The sequence below is a fragment of the Anthonomus grandis genome, chromosome 17, assembly GCF_022605725.1.
Source record: "Anthonomus grandis grandis chromosome 17, icAntGran1.3, whole genome shotgun sequence".
In the NCBI taxonomy this organism is placed as follows: domain Eukaryota; kingdom Metazoa; phylum Arthropoda; class Insecta; order Coleoptera; family Curculionidae; genus Anthonomus; species Anthonomus grandis.
The window spans coordinates 8998594-9020698 of record NC_065562.1 but is presented as its reverse complement, the minus strand read 5'-3'; the positions used below and the strand labels follow the sequence as shown (position 1 = coordinate 9020698).

The following is a 22105-nucleotide window of genomic DNA, read 5'->3' as shown; positions in this document are numbered from 1 at the left end:
TTGAATAAATAAATAAATATGTATGTTTATAGTCGCCACAGAGTTATAAATCATAAAACTATTAGAAAAAGCACAATTTTCTATAAAAGTATCACTTTTCTTTCCTGTTTTTCTAATTTTGGTAATTGCTCTTTGGCTATACTGCAGTACTGGAAAGACAGATATTTTCCACATGAAGATACAATTCCGAAAAAATAATCTGGGAATACTAAAAAATAGTGAGATAGATAATATTTATGTTACGGGTCACAGAATTGCAGAGCAAAGAAAAATTTTAAAAACTCGAAATATCCCGCTTTTAAAGGGTGACTCAAATTTTCCTTCAGTTGGCAACATTGTTTAAAGCCGCTTTGGAACGAAACTGCGGGAATTACGAACGCAGCCCACGTTGGTTTCATTTGACGTTGACGTTTATTTGATTGACATTTTGAATATTTTTATTTATGATAAATAAATAAACTTCCAAATAAGGTGAAAAATTTGCGGAAAAATTAAGAAAAATAAAAACTAGAACTTTTTAAATGTGTTGTGCGTTATTTGATGATTTATAATAATTAATCAAAAATCGAACGGCTCGAAAATGGTCGATGACCTAGGTAAGTACAATTTCTTATAACCTTGAAATGTTATTTAAATTATTATTTACTTGCATTGCTCATGTAGGTGTCTCATGGAATGATTAAAACGATCCCGTATAAATACTATAAATAGATCTAAATTGTTTAAAGTAATGTGGGATGCTCATTATTCTTAGTACCAAGTTCAAGTTTAATTGACATTTTTCAGATCAACCCAGATTTCTGCATCTTTTTATATTTATAGATTTTTTTCTTGCAAACTATATGGTTAAATACACTTTATGCAAATCTATTTTAATATTTTCCAATAAAATTAAATATAGGGGAAACAGGTTTTACAGCTCAACCTATATTGAGTTCTCAAAAATTATTTAAAAAGGACCTTTGAGTGGTTACCAACTGAATACCTGCCTTACCCCAGACAAGCTTGTACACATGAGTATTTTTGAAATCATTACACACATGGAGCAAAGTCCTTCAAAGTCAAACTCGAAATAAGGCTTTATTCTCACAAGATATTAGATCTTGTTGATTAAGCATAATAAACTAAACATATTTATATTTTTTATCTACATGGTAAGGTTAAGAATTACAAAAATAACAAAAACAAATATTAAGATAAAATTAGAGTCATTGGATCAAATATAAAAAAATAACACATGAACAAATAAATCTTATGTTTAGCACCTGGCTAAAAAATAATAAAGTGATTAAAAATTTAAGATAGGGCAGTAAAAATTAAAATACTAAAAAAATAAAATAATATAGGGATTTAGAGGCTATCACAGTAATGCTCATTTACACTATAATCAGCTAAAAACATTATCTTTCTTCTAAACATTTTGATTAAAAAACGTAATGACAAATTAAACTAAAATGTAATGACAAATAATTATAAATCTTAATGCTATTGTCAATTATAGATTTATTAACCAATGCTGCATGAGGAAATGGTAGCATTAAGTCCAAAACATATCAAGTATTGTAGTTGGTATTACCACGCCTGATTTTTTATGAATCATAGTAAGTTTCCAGGATATATAAACTATAGTTGACATTTTTTCCTTTTTAAAAAGTGATCTCCAATGGTCCTCATTCTTTGTGGCACAAATATATCTTACAGCACACTTATGCCAGGGCAGTTAGCTCAAAAAATGGCCTTTAGGAGAAGTTTTTGCAATGAAGCTGAATTTTTCACAGATGGTAGTACCCATCAATAGTACTTTGTAAAAAAAGTTACACCTTCTAGGAGGCTTGCTTTTTCCTCCATGTTGAATTAAGGATGGCGGATGGTACTATTTTTTTAAATATCTTAACTTTCTTATTTATTAACTGATTTTTGTCAAGTAAAAAACTTTATATTTGTTTCTCACTAAAGAATGAAATAAAAATATAAAACTATTTTGACAGGTTATATTTCTGTCAAAAAAAGTTAAAAAAAAATGTACACTTTCCTTTTATCATCTTATTTTACAGGCTCAAAATTTTTCTCCAAAAATTGAGGTGGCAAAAAACTACAGCAAAATACAAAGTAAAAAAATCCAGTTGACGTAAATCCCCAACAGTTCTTTAATAGAGTATTGCTCACTATGCGAAACGAAAATGATTTGAAGACGTTTTCCGAACATGAACTAAGTACCTATCCTCCGTATTTCTTTAGCCAAGGAAAACTCTGCAAAGGGAATAAGTCTGTTCTGATTTCCCATCTTTGTAAAGATAATTTTGAATTTGAGAAACCCGACACACTAAAAAATCCACTTTCAGTCATTGATGGTTGCTTACTACATAAAATTGTCTGGCCCAAATTAGTAACATTTGGCGATATATTTAAAATCTATTGCCATTATCTTATTGAAAATGTTGGTTTCAACTCTTGGGTAGTTTTTGATGGTTATAGTGAAAAGTCCACCGTCCACCAAGGACGAGGAACATCGTAGACATCAATCAAAAATTACGCCTAGGGTTGAGTTTCAGGAAAACACATCGCTGGTCTTCTCGCAAGCAGACTATCAAATTCTTCGAACAAAGAAAGGTTTATTTCTTGCCTAGCCGAGAATTTGAAAGAAAAGGTTATAAGTCATACATATGAAATCTGATTGTGACAGAGTTGTTGCCTTAACCGCAATAACAGAATGTCAATCGCAAGATGTAGTAGTCTTTGGTAATGATACAGATCTAATTGTAATTTTAATTTCCTTAGCAAATAAGTCTAACCACCAGCTATATGTTTGGGCACCCAGCACAAGTAAAGCTCTTGATAAATTTCTAAATATTTTTAAAATTCAAACTTTGCTCTCAGAACAGATCCGTGAAAATCTTTTATTCATTCATGCATTTACAGGATGTGATACTACCTCGTATCCATATAAAATGGGCAAAACAAGAATATTTGACTTATTAAAAAATAATCCTGAAATGTATGATTTTATCAAAAGTTTTAATGCCCCTTATGAATAAGGCTGTCCTAAGTGAAGTTGGACAAAAACTTATATTAAAATTTTTTCCCGTCTAAGACTGTGAAAATCTTAATCAGTCAAGACTTTATTGCTATAAACAAATCACCTCTACACAAGGTTTAGGATTTAATTTTGATTTGGCAAATCTTCCTCCCACAGAAGACTCCTGTAAGCAACATGTATTTAGAGTGTATTTACAGTTACAAAGCTGGAGAGGAAACGAGTTGGACCCACTTGAGTGGGGGTGGTTTTCCAATGGCAATGAGCTTTTCCCAGTAACATACACTAAACCCCAGGGGTCCGAACACCTAATGGCTACTTTTTTTTGCAAATGCAAAGATCTATGCACAGCAAACTGTATTTGTGCTTCGTATAATCGAAAATGCGGCATGTTATGTAAAAAATGCAATTTAGCTTGTATGAATGCACCCAGAATTGATTTGGATGAAGTGGAAATAGATGATGAAGTTTAAGTAAAGTGTAACCAAATAAGTCGTTATAATTTTTAACGATAAATAGTTATATATTATTGTTAGTTGAAAGCTATTAAAAGCTTCGTTTGTAATTTTTTGGCACAAAAAAGAATATCTACCAATATATAATGTTCCTTATTATTAAGAATAACAATGTGTTTTTTTATTTTTTTTTTTAATGTTTATATTTCTTTTATAAGTTAAAACCAAACTGTTTTTGTTATAAACATATTTTTGTTTTAAGTGTATTTGTTACAAAATATTTTGGTACATAAATCAAACAAGAAGTAAAATTACATCCTGGATAAGTTTTATTATTATTTTTTTTTGGTATTTTGTAAGCGCTTTTTCTCCTAAAGTACCTATCATAAATTTGGCGACTGTTTTAAAATTAAAACAAAAACGCATAAAAGACTCCACATATTTTAACTTTTTTTGGTAAAGAGTATGGTTGGCTAAAAGTTGAAGAAAAGCTTTTTGATTTTTTTATTTCCTTATTTTGGCAGAACTATGACCTGTCAAAGTAGTTTTATATTTTTGTCTTATTCTCTAGTTAAAAATAAAGATAATGTTTTTTACTTGACGAAAATCTGGTAATAAATAAGAAAGTTACGATTTTTTTAAGAATAGCACCAGCCGCCATCTTTAATTTAACATGGCGAAAAAAGCAAGCCTCCGAAAAGGTGTAACTTTTTTTTACAAAGTACTCTTGATGAGTGCTAGCATCTGTAAAAAATTCAGCTTGATTGCAAAAACTTTTCCTATTTTTGCTAACTGCCCTGGCGTAACTTCATCAATTAAACAGTTTAAGGCCTACATTAAATACATTATCACTATGTGTAAATAAATAAATAAATAATGTCTTTATTAAGAATAATAATAATATTACTATAAATATTAAATATTCAAAAAAAATAATATAATATATAAAAACTAACTATACATTTTGATGAAACAATAACACACTCTTTGTATTGTTTCAGAATATTGAGCTACAATTAGAAATTTGAAAATAATTATAAAAATTATTATATAAAAACACAGCTATGTGCAAAAAACTTCTATGAAATAATGCGGTAGTATGTTGTGGCACAATTAACCTATTTCTAACTCTTAAAGAGCGCTGATGTGTATTTGTAATGTAAAAATTATTTTCTCTGCTTGATCTTGTGTGGTATTTATGAATATCACATACATTTATATAACTTCATTGGTGAAATGAGAAGGCAAAATATATATTTTTTTTTAAATAAAACATACTTTATGTTGCTCTTTGCTGTAAATTAAGGGTATGCAGCTTATTTCTAGCAGGTATTCTCCTAGTGCAAAATGGTATAGCTCTCATACAAAAGTTTTGTGATTTTTGCAGGATCTCAAGTCGGCCTATATTTAGAAAAACTACATAAGGTTTTGTAAATAATTGAGACTTTGTTATTTAACCTGAATAAAGAGCCAGTTTTTTGCTATATTTTGTTTTACATATTCGCAGTACAAAGACAGATTTATATACTTGAGACTTAACATACTCAATTACCATTTGATTCATGACGATTTTTGGCTCATTTTTGTTTATGTTGATTGGTCGAAGGTTATGTTTTGTATTTTTACTAACTTTATCTTATTTGCATTTAGTTTTAAACCATTTTCAATCAGCCTTGATTTAAGTTTTTCTAATTTTTTCTAGTTTTTTTATTTTCTTGATATAAGTTTTTCTTGATTAAAGTTAGATTTTCATTTAGAGATTAAGTCATTTCAGAAATATTATCTAATTCATAAACAAAATATAACAAGATTGTAGATTGTAGATAGAGAAGGAAGTCGTTTCGGCTGATCCGCCGCTCAGCACTGCTACCTGTGAGATATTTTGTCCATAACTCTACTTTTTTTGGGAGGTAGTTGTCCCACTTCTTGAGGTATTGGTTGTACCCCTTCCAGGTACTTGAGCCTCTTGCAGAGTTGGGTCGGGCATTCACAGAGCAGGTGTTCTGCTGTTTCTGTGGCATTGCTGCAGAATCTACATTGGTCGTCCTCTGTTATACCTATTGCCTTTAGGTGATATTTCACTGGGCAATGACCGGTTAGGAGTCCGACTGCTGTTCTGATGTCTGATGTCTGATCTGTTCATGTCTAGGAGCTGTTCAGCTCTTTTTCTAGAAGTGGTTATAAACTTTTTTGCCTGTCTTAGTCCTGGTGCTCTTCTCCAGTGCGACAGCAATTGTTCTTTTTCCCACCTGTTTAGGTCTTCGGTGATGTGGGTCTTCATTAAACCACAGTATGGCTCTGGACCATAGTATGGTGTTTGAGCCCCTTTTTTTGCAAGGCGATCGGCTTCTTCGTTCCCCTCTATACCCCGGTGGCCAGGTAGCCACATTACTGTTACTTGATTCTTTGTTGTAAGGCGCTTATAAATATAACAAAGTATCATCTACAAAGATTTTGATTTTACAATGTCGAACATGAAGAACTATATCATTTGAAGGACACATGGGTAAAAGGGGCTCATTGCAATTTTACTCAAAACTGTGATATCTTCAGGATTGATAGTATTTTATATGTACTTTTACCTCCCATATTTCAAACTAGATAAAACGTGCTCATTGAAGAGAAAATCTGCTTTAAAAAAAAAGCTATACACGGGTAGAACGAGCTCATTTATCGTGTAAACCGAGCAAAAACGGGCTCATTGTAGAAATGAGCCGTTCAACCATGCTTTGCGTCAGTTGGTCGGTCTACTAGACGAGAGCGTGCTTGTTTGTTTTTTTTTTTTTGTTTTATCCTTAAAACTCAAAAAGTTCTCATTATGGAAAGTGGTGAACATAGCAGTGATGAAGAACTAAAACTGAAAAATAGTGTAATGGAGCCTAGGAGCAAAAAAAGAAAATCTTACGGCAGATTAAGGGACGTTAATAAGAAAATGAGACTCCAAAGTCATGAAATGGGCCCTGATTGCAACTGTTTAAAAAAGTGTTTTGATATTGTACCCAGTGATACAAGATGTAACATATTAAAGCATTTTAACATGCTTAGTTCGACTAATGCTCAAAATTCATACCTTAGTGGCTTAATATCAGTACTTCCGGTTCAACGTAAGACATTGAGAGAAGGGGCTAAGCACTACAGTGCATCCTACAAGTATAGGGTGCGAGCTGTGGTAGCAGGTAGCACGGAGGAATTTGACGTGTGCCGTAAAGCATTTATTGCTATACATGGCATATCAAGAAAAAAAGTGGAAATTTTGGTAGCAAGCTTGAAGGAAACAGGATATGCTCCTGAAGATAAACGAGGTAGGCACCCAAACCATTCTAATAAGCTTCCAGTAGAAACTATAATCGTAGTCAGGCAGCATATCAATTCATTTAAGGGTCGTGGAAGTCATTATGGCCTGAAGGACTCTTCAAAAATATGCCTAAAACATAAAGAAAATGCATAAAATGTTTAAGGAACTTCACCCTGGCAATAAAATATCGTACGAGTTGTACAGGCAGGTGTTTTGCCGTGATTTCAATATCTCCTTTGGTTATCCACGAACAGATACTTGTAGCAGCTGTGATGAGTTCACAATAAAAATTAAAAACTTTGAATCTGAAAAACTCATCTGAGGAGATCTTACGGATATCTAGGGAGATGGAGAGATTAACTACAGAAAACGCGTTACATAAGAAAAAAGCGGAAACTTTTTGTAGTAGGAAGAGGATGGCTAAGATAAACAGTAAAAAAAAATCTAATTTAGAGGCAATTTGTATGGATTTTGCCAAGAATCTTCCAGCGCCAAATATACCAACAAATGATACGTATTACAAAAGGTAGCTAACAACATACGCATTTAATGTTCATGTATTATCTACCTCTGAGAGCTGTTTTTACGTCTATCCAGAAACCCAAGGAAAAAAGGGTTCAGATGATGTGTGCTCACTGCTTCATGACTTCATATATAACCATCTAGATCGAGCACCTACAAATATTTTGTGATTCATGCAGTGGCCAACAAAAAATTTTTACCTTTTTTCGTTTTCTTCATAACTTAGTCAACAACGAGAAAAGGTTAGAATCAGCTTCTATCACGTTCCCCATTCGAGGACATTCCTATATGGAATGTGATAAGAACTTTGGCCTCGTAAACCAAAAAAGCAGAGCAGATCTTCCCAAAGACTGGTTGAAAATATTGGAAGAATCCCGCCATTCCCCAACTCCATTTACGGTTAACAAGGTCAATCACACCTTTTTCCGCAGCTGGGGAAAATTTCTTGACAATAGTTACGCAAAAAAGTCGCCATTCCCATCTAGACCAATCAGAGAAATTAAGATAAATAGAGGACCTTTGATACAGTATCATACTACATATAATGGATGTTGGGAGTCAGCTTCGCTGCAAGGAAAAAACCGAAAGTCTTCGCGATTAGCTGTTCGTCATCTTCAAGACAACGAATTTATGCTACCTGAATTAAGTTATGAAGGTACAAATTTTTTTATTATTATTAAATCTGTTTTTTACGTATTTTATTTATATATTTAGGGCAGCTTCCAATATCTGCTGAGAAGTTTCGGGACCTGCAGCATTTAAAAAAGTTTTGCAACAAAGCAGCGCAAGACTTTTTTTTAAACCTGCCGCATCACTAATTAACGAATTGGTAAATTTTAAGGATAAGGTCGGTTTTATAGATTTACAATAGTAATATCTATTATTTTTTAGGAATATTGTTTGGAGCCTTTCGCACTAACGACGATCGAGGTTATGATTACTGTGAAAGAACAGACTCATTTCAATAAAATGGACCCCTTTTCCTCTGTCACTTTTGTACCTGTATGCGATTTTATTATTTTTTTGTACTGAACGGAAATACAAACAGTCTCAAAACACTTAGGGAGTTTGTTTATTGTTTTATCTTCACAAAAAAAGTTAATTGATTGAAAAAAGCAACATAGCGTTCGTAAGCTAGAATTTCAACCTTAAAATCGCTCTGCTGAAAAATCACAAAAATGCTCATGAGCTCCTTTTACCCCTGTGCCCTTCACTTATAAATAACAAGAACAAAATAATTTTTAAAAAGGAAAATTTAAAAACATTTTTAAATTTTACTCTTTGAAACCTTTTTTTCAGATAATTTTTAAACCATTTTAAAACTGCACCAAAAATGACATATTTAGTCATTTTTAACATTAATATATCAAATAATCATAAAAAACAACTCCAACAACTTATGATCCAAGTAATTATGGCAAACATGATCCTTTGACCCATATATTGAGATCTACAAACATAACTGTTCATGATCATGAGTATGATAGACATTATCATGAAAATTTACATTAGCAGTTTTAATATGAGTCAAACTGATTGTCATATGATTATTAGTAATAGCTTCAATTAGTTTTTAAGAGTCTTATTAGTTTTATGTTAAATTATTTTATCTTATTGCATTTTGGTTTAGTGAACCAATGATTGTAATATATTTCAGTGATAAAATGACTTCTATATGAATACATAATTTATTTATATTTTTTCAATATTATACTTACAAATTACCAATTTTGAGCTTCAGGGTTCTTCAAACATTTAGTGTGTCTCAACAACAGCCAAATTTGGCATCCCTTTTGGTTCTTTTAGTTATTGTTATTAGGGAAAATAATAAGTCAGGTTAATGCTATAATAAATCTTCACAATGATTAAAACCTAGTTGTAAGTTGGTGTAATGGCCATAATTTTACAGTAAAAATAGATAAGTGCTTTGTAATGAGTGTGTCTTGACATTGACAATAGCATAAAGTATGTTTATAAAATTAATGATGTGGAATAATGTGGATGTAAAGAGAACAGCTATTTAAAAGGATGTGTGTCTTTATTTAGATCCTAAATTAAATTGCAATATCCATGTTGGTAAACAATATATTTTATTTGTCATTTATTAATGGTAGTTTCAATTTACAATATAAAATTATAAAATAATAGCTATGGATATATAAAAAAAGAAAAATCAATTAACAGTAACTGAATAACATAACACCAGAATACCTATCTATAACTGTTCAAAATTGTTAACAATAAAAATAAACCTTTTACATAGTAAAGCTTTTCAGGGAACTCCTCAATAAATGCTCTCAAGAGTTAGTAAGAAAAACATGCTGATGAAGACCACAGCTAGTTATAATTATAGGGTAAGGTGGGGCAAGTTGACGAGCTTAAGGTAAAAAATAAAATAAAAAACAAACTACATATAATTTTAAGGTTTTCAAAAGTATAATAGAATCATATACCATTAACTTGATTTTTCATAAAATAATCATAAATTAAAAAACAAATCATTAGTAAAAAAATGAAAAATTTCAAACTTGTTGCAATTTCGTCATCTTGCCCCAATGGTGGGGTAAAATGACGAACATATTGGGGCAAGATGACGATTCAGTGTATGGCTCCTCAGCTGGGACAAAAAATATCAGATTTTTTTTGGCCTCTTTAATAGGTTTTTTCCAGTCTTTTTGAAAATATTTCTTTTTTGCCTTTTCTTCACACTTTCTTTTCTTAACCTAAACTTTATAATTTTTTTCTCGTTCTTTCTCTTCAAGGTCTTCTTTATTGGGAGTAGAAGTCAATATCGACGCCTTTTGCTTCTTTCTCTTCGTTTTCTGGACCGGTCGATTTATTTTAGGCAAATGCCTAATCTCAACAAAATTAATTTGCTGATTGGGTTTCAAATTTTGAAGACCTGATGGACCTGCAACATCCAAATCTTCCTGCACCACGTGCTCCCTTTTATTCTCTTCATCATCATCATTTTGAAGTCCAACAACGCTAGGAATTTTGCAAACAGGATAAACTAGCTGATTCTGAAGATATTTCAGCTTTATTCTTTGGTTTGTTTTTTATGTTGATGAGTGGTTGATCATCACTAGACACTCCTGCGGTGACATGTCTGCGCTCACTAACTGAAGCTGGTGCAAAGTCGGTGTCACTAAAAACGTCCGGATCAAAGGGTTCGATTCCACATTTAGCGAACCTTTTAACTGCAGTTCCTAAATTTGCTGCTTTTAAATAGGCTTTTCCAAACAGCTGTCCTACGTCTTTGTCTGTAATAGTTTTACCGGGATTATCCACCAAAAAATTGTCGCAGGCCTGGCTATAGAATATTTTAAGAGGACCAAAAAAGCCCACATCCAATGGCTGCAATTGGTGAGTTGTGTGAGGAGGCAAACCAACCATAATCACTCCAAACTCTCTGCACAAATTGATTGCTTCTAAAGATGTATGGGATAAATGATTATCAACAATTAATAAAACGGGCACTTTGTTAGGAGAGGTGTATTTTATAAAATGATGAAGGTATTGAACAAAAGCATCTGTATTCATCCATCCGCTCTGTTGAGCTATACCTCCGGAATTAGGACATCCATGTAACAGTTCAGAACGCATTCTCACTCTGGCAAAAACAAAAAAGGGTGGAACGTACGATTCTTATGCATTCATGGCACAAACAACAGTCGTGTTCCGGCCACGCTCACCACTAGCCACTTTTGCCACTCTCTTGCATCCAGTTGGAGATAAAATTTTTGGCTGCTTTGTTGGAACGGTGATTCGATCAGGCGTAAAATTGTGTTTTATTCTAAGTTCCCGAATCAAATCAAAAAATTTGATCACTTCAACTCGATTAAATCCTATTAGACGTCCGATGGACGTTGACTCTGGGATCCTTTAGCTGATTTTGCGCCTATTCATGAAAGAAATTAACCAGTCTTTACCAGCCAGCTTTAGAGTTTTGTTGAACTGAGGGTGTGAAATATTGTTCCTTTCAGCAAACTCGTAGGCAAGTTTTCGGTATTGCAAAGAGGTAATACCAAATGCTCTAATGTTAAAATCATTGATATAGTTAGTTCAATTTCTTGTGCTTCTGTAAAAGTACGTTTAAATCTGCCGCCGCTTTCTGGTAACATTTCGTTTTCCCTATTCTTCTTAACATACCGCCACAATGTTGGTTCAGGCACTTCGTAAAGAACACTTGCTCTATTAACTGCCATATTTTCATTTTCGACGGCATAAGTCGCAGCAATTAAACTATCTTCTGACGACGAACGGCGTTCACTTTTTCTCTTATAGTTACGCACCATCTGTAAAAAAAATATTTGAAGAAAAACTCTTTGGGGCAAGATAACGAGTTCGTCAACTTGCTCCCAAGCGAATTTATGACAAAATTCTTATAAATAAAACAAACAATAAATAAAATTACTTTGTGCTACTTACATTGTTAATCTATTGGGTCCTAGCAACAAAATGAACATCAATTAGGCAAAGTTTTGATCACACTTTTTGCACATAAACTTACTTTACCGTACGGCAATACTATAACGACTAACTAGTAAACACAATTTGAAGCATAAATTCGAATGTAGTGAATTAAGCGCCACCTATCTTTTTAATGTATTACTAGGTCCCGACCAGACATCACAGGGCTTGATATACTGCAGATTTTTGCTTATGATTTCCATCAAAATCAAATTCGTCATCTTGCCCCGTTCGTCAACTTGCCCCACCTTACCCTACTCCTCACAAGGCAATCTGCAGCTCTCAATATATCTATAATAATTAGTATGTCAGTTTGGTTTTGCTGCTTTTTTATTATAATTTTATCTTCTTTCCTCAATTTTTGTTATGTGGTATATGTAGGCTCTGTATATGTGTCTTTTACCATTAATTATTGGAATGATAGGAAGAAACACGATCTTTTTCTCTTGTAAAGGACATTGTATTTTTTTAAATCAATATTGATTATTGATATAATTCATTTTTTTAAATTTGTAAGTTATTAATGTTTTCTTGAAGAAGCGGTTCTGTTAATATTTGTTGTGTTAGTGGGTTGTTCTCAAAGGATGGAATGATATTCTCTGCAAATGTTTATAGCAAATGTATAGTCTTGAACATCTATATAAATAAATCAAAAGAATTATCAAAAAACATGCAAGACTTAAAGAAAATCGTTGCAGATTTTTTGTAAATAATATATTTTTAGTGTGTATGAAAGATTTATTTAATTAATCTCAAAATCCAATTAAATATGGATAGATATAGAGTACCATAATATAGTATCACATTATATGCAATTATCTTTACATTTAAATAAATAAATAGTAAGACTAGAGCTATTTAGAACAAATGTAATGTAAAATGTATCAATTTATAAGTAGTAAACGTCCATGATTATTATGTTTTAAATTATATAATATATAGTAGTAGAAAACATAATTATCACTATAAGTTGGAATTCCAGAATTACAACATATAAAACAAACAAAACTGAGTAGGAATGCACACATATTTATAGACCGTCGTTCTTTTAAGAAAATAAAATTGTGTGGACTCGAGCCAAAGAGTCTTCTCTCTTATAGATCTTTTGGAAAACACTTTTAATTGCTTCAGTTGCCGGTTATGCGATGATGTCATTTATGCAAATAGTAAATACAGTTCTATGATCTTAGATAAGATTAGAATGTAGAAATGATTTGAAGCTCTATATGCAACTTAGAACAATAACAAATTAAAAGGAATTAAATAATAGATTATTTATAAATAAACAAAGATAATCTTGTCACTTTGCAAATTGTATTTATGTTCGCGATAATGGATAATAGGATATTGATCCTAGGATAGGATATGTCATGCTTGTGTTTCTTAAGACTATACTTATCGTTTCGAATATATTTATGAAAAGGGTTAATATGGGAAGTTTTAAGTTCATACAAATCACTCTGATGGCATTTCAACCTGGAGATCTCTACTACACGCCTTAATTATGGATTCTGAAACTTGATTCTGCAATAAATTATTAGTCCGAAAAACTTGTTGACTGTTGTGTTAAGACAGGCTCTTGATAGATAGTGATGGAATTTAAGGGACATCTAAAGCTTAACAGATTTGTTTTTGAATAATTGGAACAGAGTCAAGTGGCATTGCACCATTCCTTAATGTAATTCAGCAAGCAGAGACATGTTGAGTTAATAAATTATAACATTGAAAGGCCTTTCAATGTTCTAAGGTTAATAAACACGATTTGCATGCCAAATAAAGATGATGTCACCTGCAAACTTGCCTTTTATGGGTAGCAGAGGAAGGTTATTAACGGAAAGAATAAATATCTGTATCTCTAACTGCAGAGGGTGGTGTGGACTTTTGTGCGCCTCAGTTGAAGGGAACTTCATTCCAGTAGAGCATTCTTGACATATATGTCCAGGGGCATCAGATACATGACTTCCAAAGCCCTGGTTGGTGTCGAAGTGTTAAGGCAAGCCATTCTTTGAACATGGTCTAGTCACAGCATATAAAGCACCAGTATATATGTTATTGTATGCTGTGGTCTAGTTTTTCACGAATTGTGACATGATCCACTTTGTGGCCCAGACAATAGCGCCGTACGATAGCATAGGTCTTATGATAGCTGTTTAGATCTACCCTGGGAGAGAGCCTGGTCTTGCCAATTGTGCGCCTACACTGCTCGTAAGATATATATGCTTTCTGTGCTCTCTTTGTAATTTGAGAATTAGTTTGCAATTGAGTATTGTACCTACTTCTGAATCATAACATAGTGAGGTGATAGTTTGGGTGCTAGAAGGAATGTTATTTTTCTCTTTTTGGTGTGTTTTTCTCTTTTTGGTGACCTACTTAAGAATGGAGTTGATAGACACCTGCACCAAATGCATTGTGGAGCAGCTCATTTTTAAGATGAATCGTCTCAATTATTGTTAACGACTTCGATATTTGATACTAATTCTAGAATTCCTTAAATCAAGAACTTTTTGGACCACAAATGAAAAAAACTGCAAACTTAAAAGATTTATAGTTTTAAATCAAGCACCACATACTCTTAGGGCCATTAAATACATTCTTACTTTAAAACCTAAATAATGATTAATCCAAGAATTTAAGTTCTTTTTTAGCATCTTTTGAGTAAAACTTGATAGACTAAAAGTACCTCTCAAGACGATTATCTGGAGATTTTCAAATAATAGTTTACTTATCTTTCTATAAAAACCATGTCTATAAAGTTTAAGAAATACAACCTTTGATGTAAAGAAATATTTTATAGTAATATATTAAGTCAGGATTATTTTAAAGGGAAGTAAACAGGCTTAAATTAAGGAATTTATTTTTTGAGTGAATGTTCCACAGTAGAGGTAATAGCATCCCTCTCTGTGGACAGCGCCTGTCAACAAAAATCGACCCGATCAACGTGTCTGAGTGTTTCTAGTTTTTAGCGACTGGCTTATTTTACAGAAGGTTGTTTTGCCAAACGCACCCTTGATATCAATTAATACACCCAGGGTGGACTCTGTGGTTTATCGACCTTTCCACCTGCCCTATCACTGAGGTAGGACAGAGTCTGTTGATTTCCCTGGAGTATATGCGTGTTGGTTAGGCTGAAGCGGGTTAGACATCAGGATTTCTTCCCTTATATATTGTTCGCATAGCGTTTCCATGGGTTTTCAAGCAAAATACTAATAGGCTATCAAAGCTTATTAGCTTTGGGAGTTGTATAGACCAGCCTCCCTGGCGTCAAAGACGTTCTGAACAACTTCACCAGGTACAGCAATAACTGTTCACGGCTCCACTAAAGTAAAGCTGTATGCCCAAAACAGGAAACAGTTGCAAAACAATGAAAAATATAGATTAAAAAAAAACACAAAACAAACCAAAAAGAATTGAAAGAAAAGAAACAAATAAGTCATAAAAGGAGAAAATAAGTCACAATCCCAAAAGTTATCCAAAAAATTAGAACAAATAACTATTAATATGATATAAAAACCCAATTATAAAAGTTTAACAAGATAATCACATATTCAACAAAATTAAATTAACTGCAATATACCTACTAACTATAACTTAAACACATGGATCTTAATCCCAAGAGTAATGATCCCCCAAGATATCGACAATCTCATGAACCGGAGAGAAATTTGTATCGCACATGTCACAGATCCGATTAAATATAGCGCATATTGTATATAGTGGCGATTTCAACAGGATGTTAGTATGAGGCCTTGGCTGAAAGAATGTTAGGGGATGTCTAGCATTAAGCCTAGGCACCATGAAACGTACACCAGAAAGAAGTACAGGACTATCAATGAATCCATTCAGTAACCCATGCAGTAATTTTACAGAGAAGATCATTCTTCTGAGATGTAATGGATGTAGATTGACGCGTTCCAATAGTTGCCGATAATCAAACCCTCTAACTGGATATATGCCATCCTGCCTGAAGTATGAGGCCTTGGCTGAAAGAATGTTAGGGGATGTCTAGCATTAAGCCTAGGCACCATGAAACGTACACCAGAAAGAAGTACAGGACTATCAATGAATCCATTCAGTAACCCATGCAGTAATTTTACAGAGAAGATCATTCTTCTGAGATAGATGTAGATTGACGCGTTCCAATAGTTGCCGATAATCAAACCCTCTAACTGGATATATGCCATCCTGCCTGAAGGCTAAAAACTTAGCAAATCTACGCTGAACAGATTCAAGGTGACCAACATGATTCTGATAAAGCGGGTTCCATATAATGCAGTCAAACTCCAGTTTTGATCTCACAAAGCAGCAGAAAAGCAGTCTTAATGTGGATTTCAAAGTACAACTCCGAGAACTTCTAATTATGAACCCAAGCCTTCTTAGGGCTGACTTGACTGTACTGACTTTATTTAAGTATACTCATTCATTGTACTGAATTACAATGAATGAGTCATTGTGGCCTCCTTTGAATTTAACTCTTTATCTTGGATATCTCTGTGGCTGTGATCTGAAGTTGGTTAGAGAAACGACTTTAGACATAGATAGTGATTTGTTAAAGTTAGTCCTATTGTCATTTGGAAGAAGCGATCATCTGAAAGTGGTATTTACTTAATTATAAACAAATGCTGGTGCATGAAATCTTCCTCTCAAGCCAATCCTGCAATATTTTAAAATACAACAAGGGGTCAGGTGTTAAAAGAGACAGTGAAATAAACAAATATCTTAGAATTGTTCTTGACAACAAGTTGTTTGTATGTGTTTTAGTATATATTACATTATTTGTCTGTGGGATGTCAACCCAACCATGTGTCATTTAGTAATCCATTATTCATTTCAAAAAAGCTATAGAACAATGTCAATTGAAACAACTAATAAGCAAATTACACATTTTATAGTAAGATTAATTGTTATGATAAATTGAATTTTTTCCTTTGAATTTATGGATATCTACTTCCAACAACCTTTATTCAGGTACCACATTCATGAATTATCCTGACAAAGTATATGATTTTTATTATCTTGTACAAACATTACTGCAAGCAGATCATAGTCCGTTAAAAACTATGTTTTCAAAAAGGAAAATCTATAAAAAAAGTATTTTACCTGCTTCCTTGTATAGGTACTAAAAATAACTAAAAAAAATACTCCAGACACGGTCCCAAATTAAGTTCTCTTCTATTTGAATGATATTTTTAGCTAGTGAAAATGATTTAAATGTGACAATTGCAGCGTAAAAAAGTTTTTCCCTCTAAATCGTACAAAAAATGAAGTGAAATTATAAAAAATCCTTATTAAATTATCTGACCGCCGTCGGTATTACGACACCCGCAAAATAATAAACTTCATCCCTAATAAGGCAAAGTGAGAAAGTGACCGTATAAAGCAACGAATTTTTATTTTGAAGAAGTTTGCCCATGACCAGGTTTTATTACATGTATGTATTTTTGCTAGCAAATGATAAATGATTTAGTTCACTCTGGTGGTCTCATTAAACGTGTACTCGTGTACTTCAGTTTATTATATTTATAAAAGTAATAGATAAATGTAGTGTAGGTGTCCTGTGCTCCAGTTTTTTTATTGTCATGTCCTTAATGGGGTGCAAAACTCGAATAGTTGATTAGCAAATATGCTTTAGCTTTGGTTTTATTTCATTTCATTATTTCTCAGGGATATGGTAAATATTGGCGAAAAATAACTTTTTAAACTGTATTTAAATGTCTTGCTATTTTGGAATTAAAAAATAATTTTTTGCTTCTCTGGCTTTTTCAATACGATTGGGTAGCATATTATTTACAGAGAAAAACATATTTAGTTTATTTAATTTTTACTCATTTAAACTCGCCTAATATAGAACAATACCATAATGGCAATACAAACACAAAAATATAATAAAAGTATAACATAACAAACTAATAGCTTCTTCTGTCATATATAAATAATAAATATAACAATAAATTCATCAATTATAAATATAGTTTTGCACTGTTTGTCAGCCTTAGACGACTTTGATCATTCATCGAAAAGAGTTAAGGCTGATAATGATTATATCCAAATTAGTTGCATTATAAAAACTTAGTACCTAGTTATGGGAGATTAGAATACATGGAATCCTAAACCTAGGTCAATTTAGTCCTTGAATTGAATAACTTGCATTTAAATCTTAGGAAACAATAAGAGAAATATTTTAAATTTAAATAACCTGCAGGATGGTCACAGTCAATATGTTGGTTTTATGAACAGTGTGTGTCAACTGACTGAAACATAAATCATGGTGTTCTACAATGTTTTGTCCTTGGTCCTTGCTATTGTTCAAATACATTAATGATCTTCCAGCAGTTCAACATTTAAAACCTATCCTTTTTGCAGATGATCCTAGGACAGCTGATCCTGTCTTAGACATGATCACCTAGCAATAAAAATATTCATGAATAGTTTTTGGCCAATAGGCTTTCCCTAAATCGAAGACCAAGTTAAACTTTAGCTTAAAAAGAAATTCACTTAATATACCAAGTCTGGCCTCACACACAAAATTTCTAGGAGTTACTTTAAATGCTAAATTAACATGGAAAGAACATGTAAATCACCTATTAGGGAAGATAAGTAGAATACTTTTCATGATAAGATCTTTAAGGGCTATTAAATCGTTGACCATTATTTTGTCTTCCTACCATGATTATTTTTTTGCAAGTATGTGTTATGCAATTTTGAACCTGGGGCCATTTTAACCATGCACAGAAAATCTTTAAGCTTACAGATATTAAATTACGAGACAGTTTTACCACTAACCAAAACTCTTTATTGTTACTCGCGACACGTGTATCGCTAACGATGTTAGCATCTTCGGGAGAAGATTAAAACTTTCAGTTTAAATCAGTTTTAATCTTCTCCCGAAGATGCTAACATCGTTAGCGAAACACGTGTCGAGAGTTGGTTAGTGGTAAAACTGTCTCGTAATTTTAAGTATCACACCAGAGGTTCCAACCATAGGACTATTAAACAGAGATATATCAGAACCATGAATGGTCTGGAATGTAGAGATTGTTGTAGGCAGTACTTTATATAATTACATTTGCTTGCGCCTATATCTATCAATGTTTAATCATTACTGTTAATATCATCTTCCAGTTTAGAACTTATTGAGATATACATCATTACAAAACCAGACATAGTAGGAACATTATAACAGACTTTTGCAGGCTCTCTAGAACCGGATGAGGTTCTGACTACTATTGTCTCCAGTTCTTTAATGTTGTTTCATTCCATATGAGAAATATTGAAGCAAAGATATTTTTAAAGAAAATTAACTTATATTAGATAAATTGTGCTTTTTATTCTTTTAAAAAATACTTGGAAAGTAATTTTAATTTTCTTTGAATGATGGTTTTGAATATTGTTCTTGCGTTGAATTACTCTTTTATGTAAAACTGTATACAAATATACATTTTGGAGTCTTGCTTGGTTACCTGCATCTATAGTTACTAAAAATAACTTAAAAAAAACTCTAGAAACATGGTCTTAAATTAAGTTCTCTTCTATTTGAATAATTTCTTTAGCTGCTGATTTTGTATGAAAGTTTGTTTTCTTTTTATATTTTTTCTGATATGAATGATGTGATAGTCATACCTAGTTCCCAACTTTCAGTCTTAATCTTTGTAAGATGTGCTATTGCTAACGTAGTCTATTTATTCTTATGGACTCCGAATTGAATGTACTCTTCTACTCAATAATCTCTTCTGTTCCCTAAAATGGTGATCAGATCGCAAAAGTGTATTGCAGCATAGAAGTGAGCAATAAAGAGGTTTCAAATTGCCTAGAGAGATGTGCACTAACATATTGCAGCTAACAAAACAGTTTTCGCAATATTTTGTTAATAATATTATCGATGGGTGGAGCAAATGTTTAAAAAAAAAATTTAAAAAAAAATGTATCATCAAGCAATACTTTGAGGTTCCTCACACCGAGTTGATACTGATGTAGGATTACTGTAATCTAAGGGGTATAAAAATTCCAACTTTCGAACAAGATGATTTGATTTATCCTTTTGAAAGCCTTTGATAAGTCTAGGTAGATACTATCAACCTGACAGGACTTCTTGAGAGCACCCATTAGATGATACTTCTGGGTAAGTAGCTTTGTTATTATTGATTTATCAGAAAAAATCCATGCTGGTAATCAATAAGGCTTTTCCTTGCAAAGCTACAAAAATAGGCTGTCTAATAGTTTGGGAATTTTTGACTGGATGCAAGTGCCTTTGTAATTAGAGATGTAATTTTTTTCTCTACTTTTATATGAAGTTGTCAAAAAATTGACCTTCCAGGATTCTGGAAAAATGCCAAAAACATGGCTTACTCAGGCAAACACTGTCTTTAAGGGAACAGAGAGTATTTTATCTGGACCATAAGAATATTTGAATTTTAAGACACCACTACGGCCGTCAGAGGGCGCTTCACATTGTACTTCTGAAGCTTGCTTCTTTGTTTCAAGGGATTATATAGGAAAACTATGAATAAAAATTTTTAATATGTAAATTTGGGAACGCGGCAGAGTAATTGGGTGGACACACAACTAAAATATTTTTTTGATTTTATTTATAAGAAGAAGAGATATATTATAATGATTATAAGATACAAGATTTATTTTTTCCTATGAATTTATTTTTACATTTCTTCACAGTCTCGTTCAGTCTACACACTTGTCCCAACGATGCTGTTATCTGTTTAACCTATCCAAAATTTCATTCCTCATTTAAAGAAAGTATATGCCTTCCAAACATATTTTTTAGATTAGGGAATAAATGGGAATTCGATAAATGGCTAGATAGATCTGGTGTGTACAGAGATTTGTCAATTATTGTTGTTCCTGTCACTTTATTTCGAGCAAATTAATGTATCAAAATTTAACTTATGGTAGGTAAGTAATCGGTCCCAACAGAGCAGTGGGAATGTTAATTATGCGTGAGTAATCGCGGCACCCAAGGCACGGACAGATTCCTCTTGCCTAAATGATTTAATAGGTGACAACAGGTTTTTTGCACATATTCATAGTGTCTGTTATCTCTCTCACTTTTGCTCCACAGTCGTTTATTACCATTTGGAGATGTTTAGCAATGTTTGCAGTATTTGAGCGTTCCGGAGTTTAATGGTCGCTCAAGCTGTCCAAAATTGCATAGTGGTAAATGATGGTGTCCAACTCATTTTTTAGTTGCATAGGCGTACTTTCTTTCAAAAATCTACATTTATTAACAGGTCTATTCGAGGGAGAACTGCTGCCTGGCTTCTTCTCCAAATAGAGGGGGACACAATTGCTTAATTGTGCCTGGAGAGTACTAGTGGACTGTACTTGTTTATTTTGTATGTTTATCGAAGGACCACAGCTTATATGGCGCTGAACCAAAAACTTAATAAATGAAACAAAACTTTTACAATACAAAATATGCTCATTTATTAGATCCGAAGACAGGAAAATGGAACAGTTATTCATTAAAGCAGTTGTAAACTATGAATTGTCTTTGCAATGTTTGTATACTCTATTTTACCTTATTTACACTCACTTTGCTTCTTAGCAGGAAACTTCACTCACTTCTTACTAACTACTCACAATGGTGCTTATACTCTAATTACAATGGGTTAATTACTTTAACCTATTGTATCAACACACGACGACCGAACTCATTACTAGCGACAATAATATAGGTAGTTTTAACTGGGTTTAGAGTATAAGGGTACTTACGGACCTTTCTAGGTCACTAAAGCTATAAAGGCTGAGAGATAGAGAGAGAAAGAGAAAAATCCGTCTTAAGTATTAGGGATAATAGAGAAAAACTTCCGTGAGCTCTCGACTCACACACTACTTCTCGGTGACAGTGCCTCAACTTAACTGTGACAGTAACTTAACTCGACTGTGTACTGCAACTGTTGGACCAGTATTTAGTCATCAAGAGTCTGGAGAGAAAGAGACCCATAGGTTTAAAGAGTAAAGGAAATACGGGTGTATAACTCATGACCCAACCTGACTTCTACAACAACGGAGATCGACTGTGTAACTAAACTTTGATCTGTGACCTTTTTACCAGCTTGTTTTACTTAGTGGGTGTAAAGATGTTCAATAAGTGCATCTTTCATCAACAAGGGATGTGAAAACGGGCTTAAGACTTAAGAGCCTGACAGTTTCATGGCAATTTATGGGTTATATTTGTTTTCTTTAAAAGTTTGAAACCTTTAAAAGTAACCACTTCAAATTGATTATTTTGTGACTTGTGGGAACCTTCTAGGGATCGTTGATGTCCTTAAAATTATGAACATAGACCAATTAAATAAATCTCGATGACAGAAA

The 22105-nt window shown here is 32.7% G+C and overlaps 1 protein-coding gene across 1 annotated transcript in view; it reads left to right on the top strand.

Moving 5' to 3' along the window:
- Positions 1–445: 445 nt before the first annotated feature.
- Positions 446–22105, top strand: part of LOC126746549 (leupaxin) — a 186626-nt gene continuing 164966 nt past the window's right edge. Inside the window, exon 1 of the mRNA XM_050454858.1 lies at positions 446–596. Within this exon, the coding sequence (XP_050310815.1) occupies positions 581–596 (16 nt within the window). The 5' untranslated portion in view covers positions 446–580. The remainder of the gene's footprint in view (positions 597–22105) is intronic.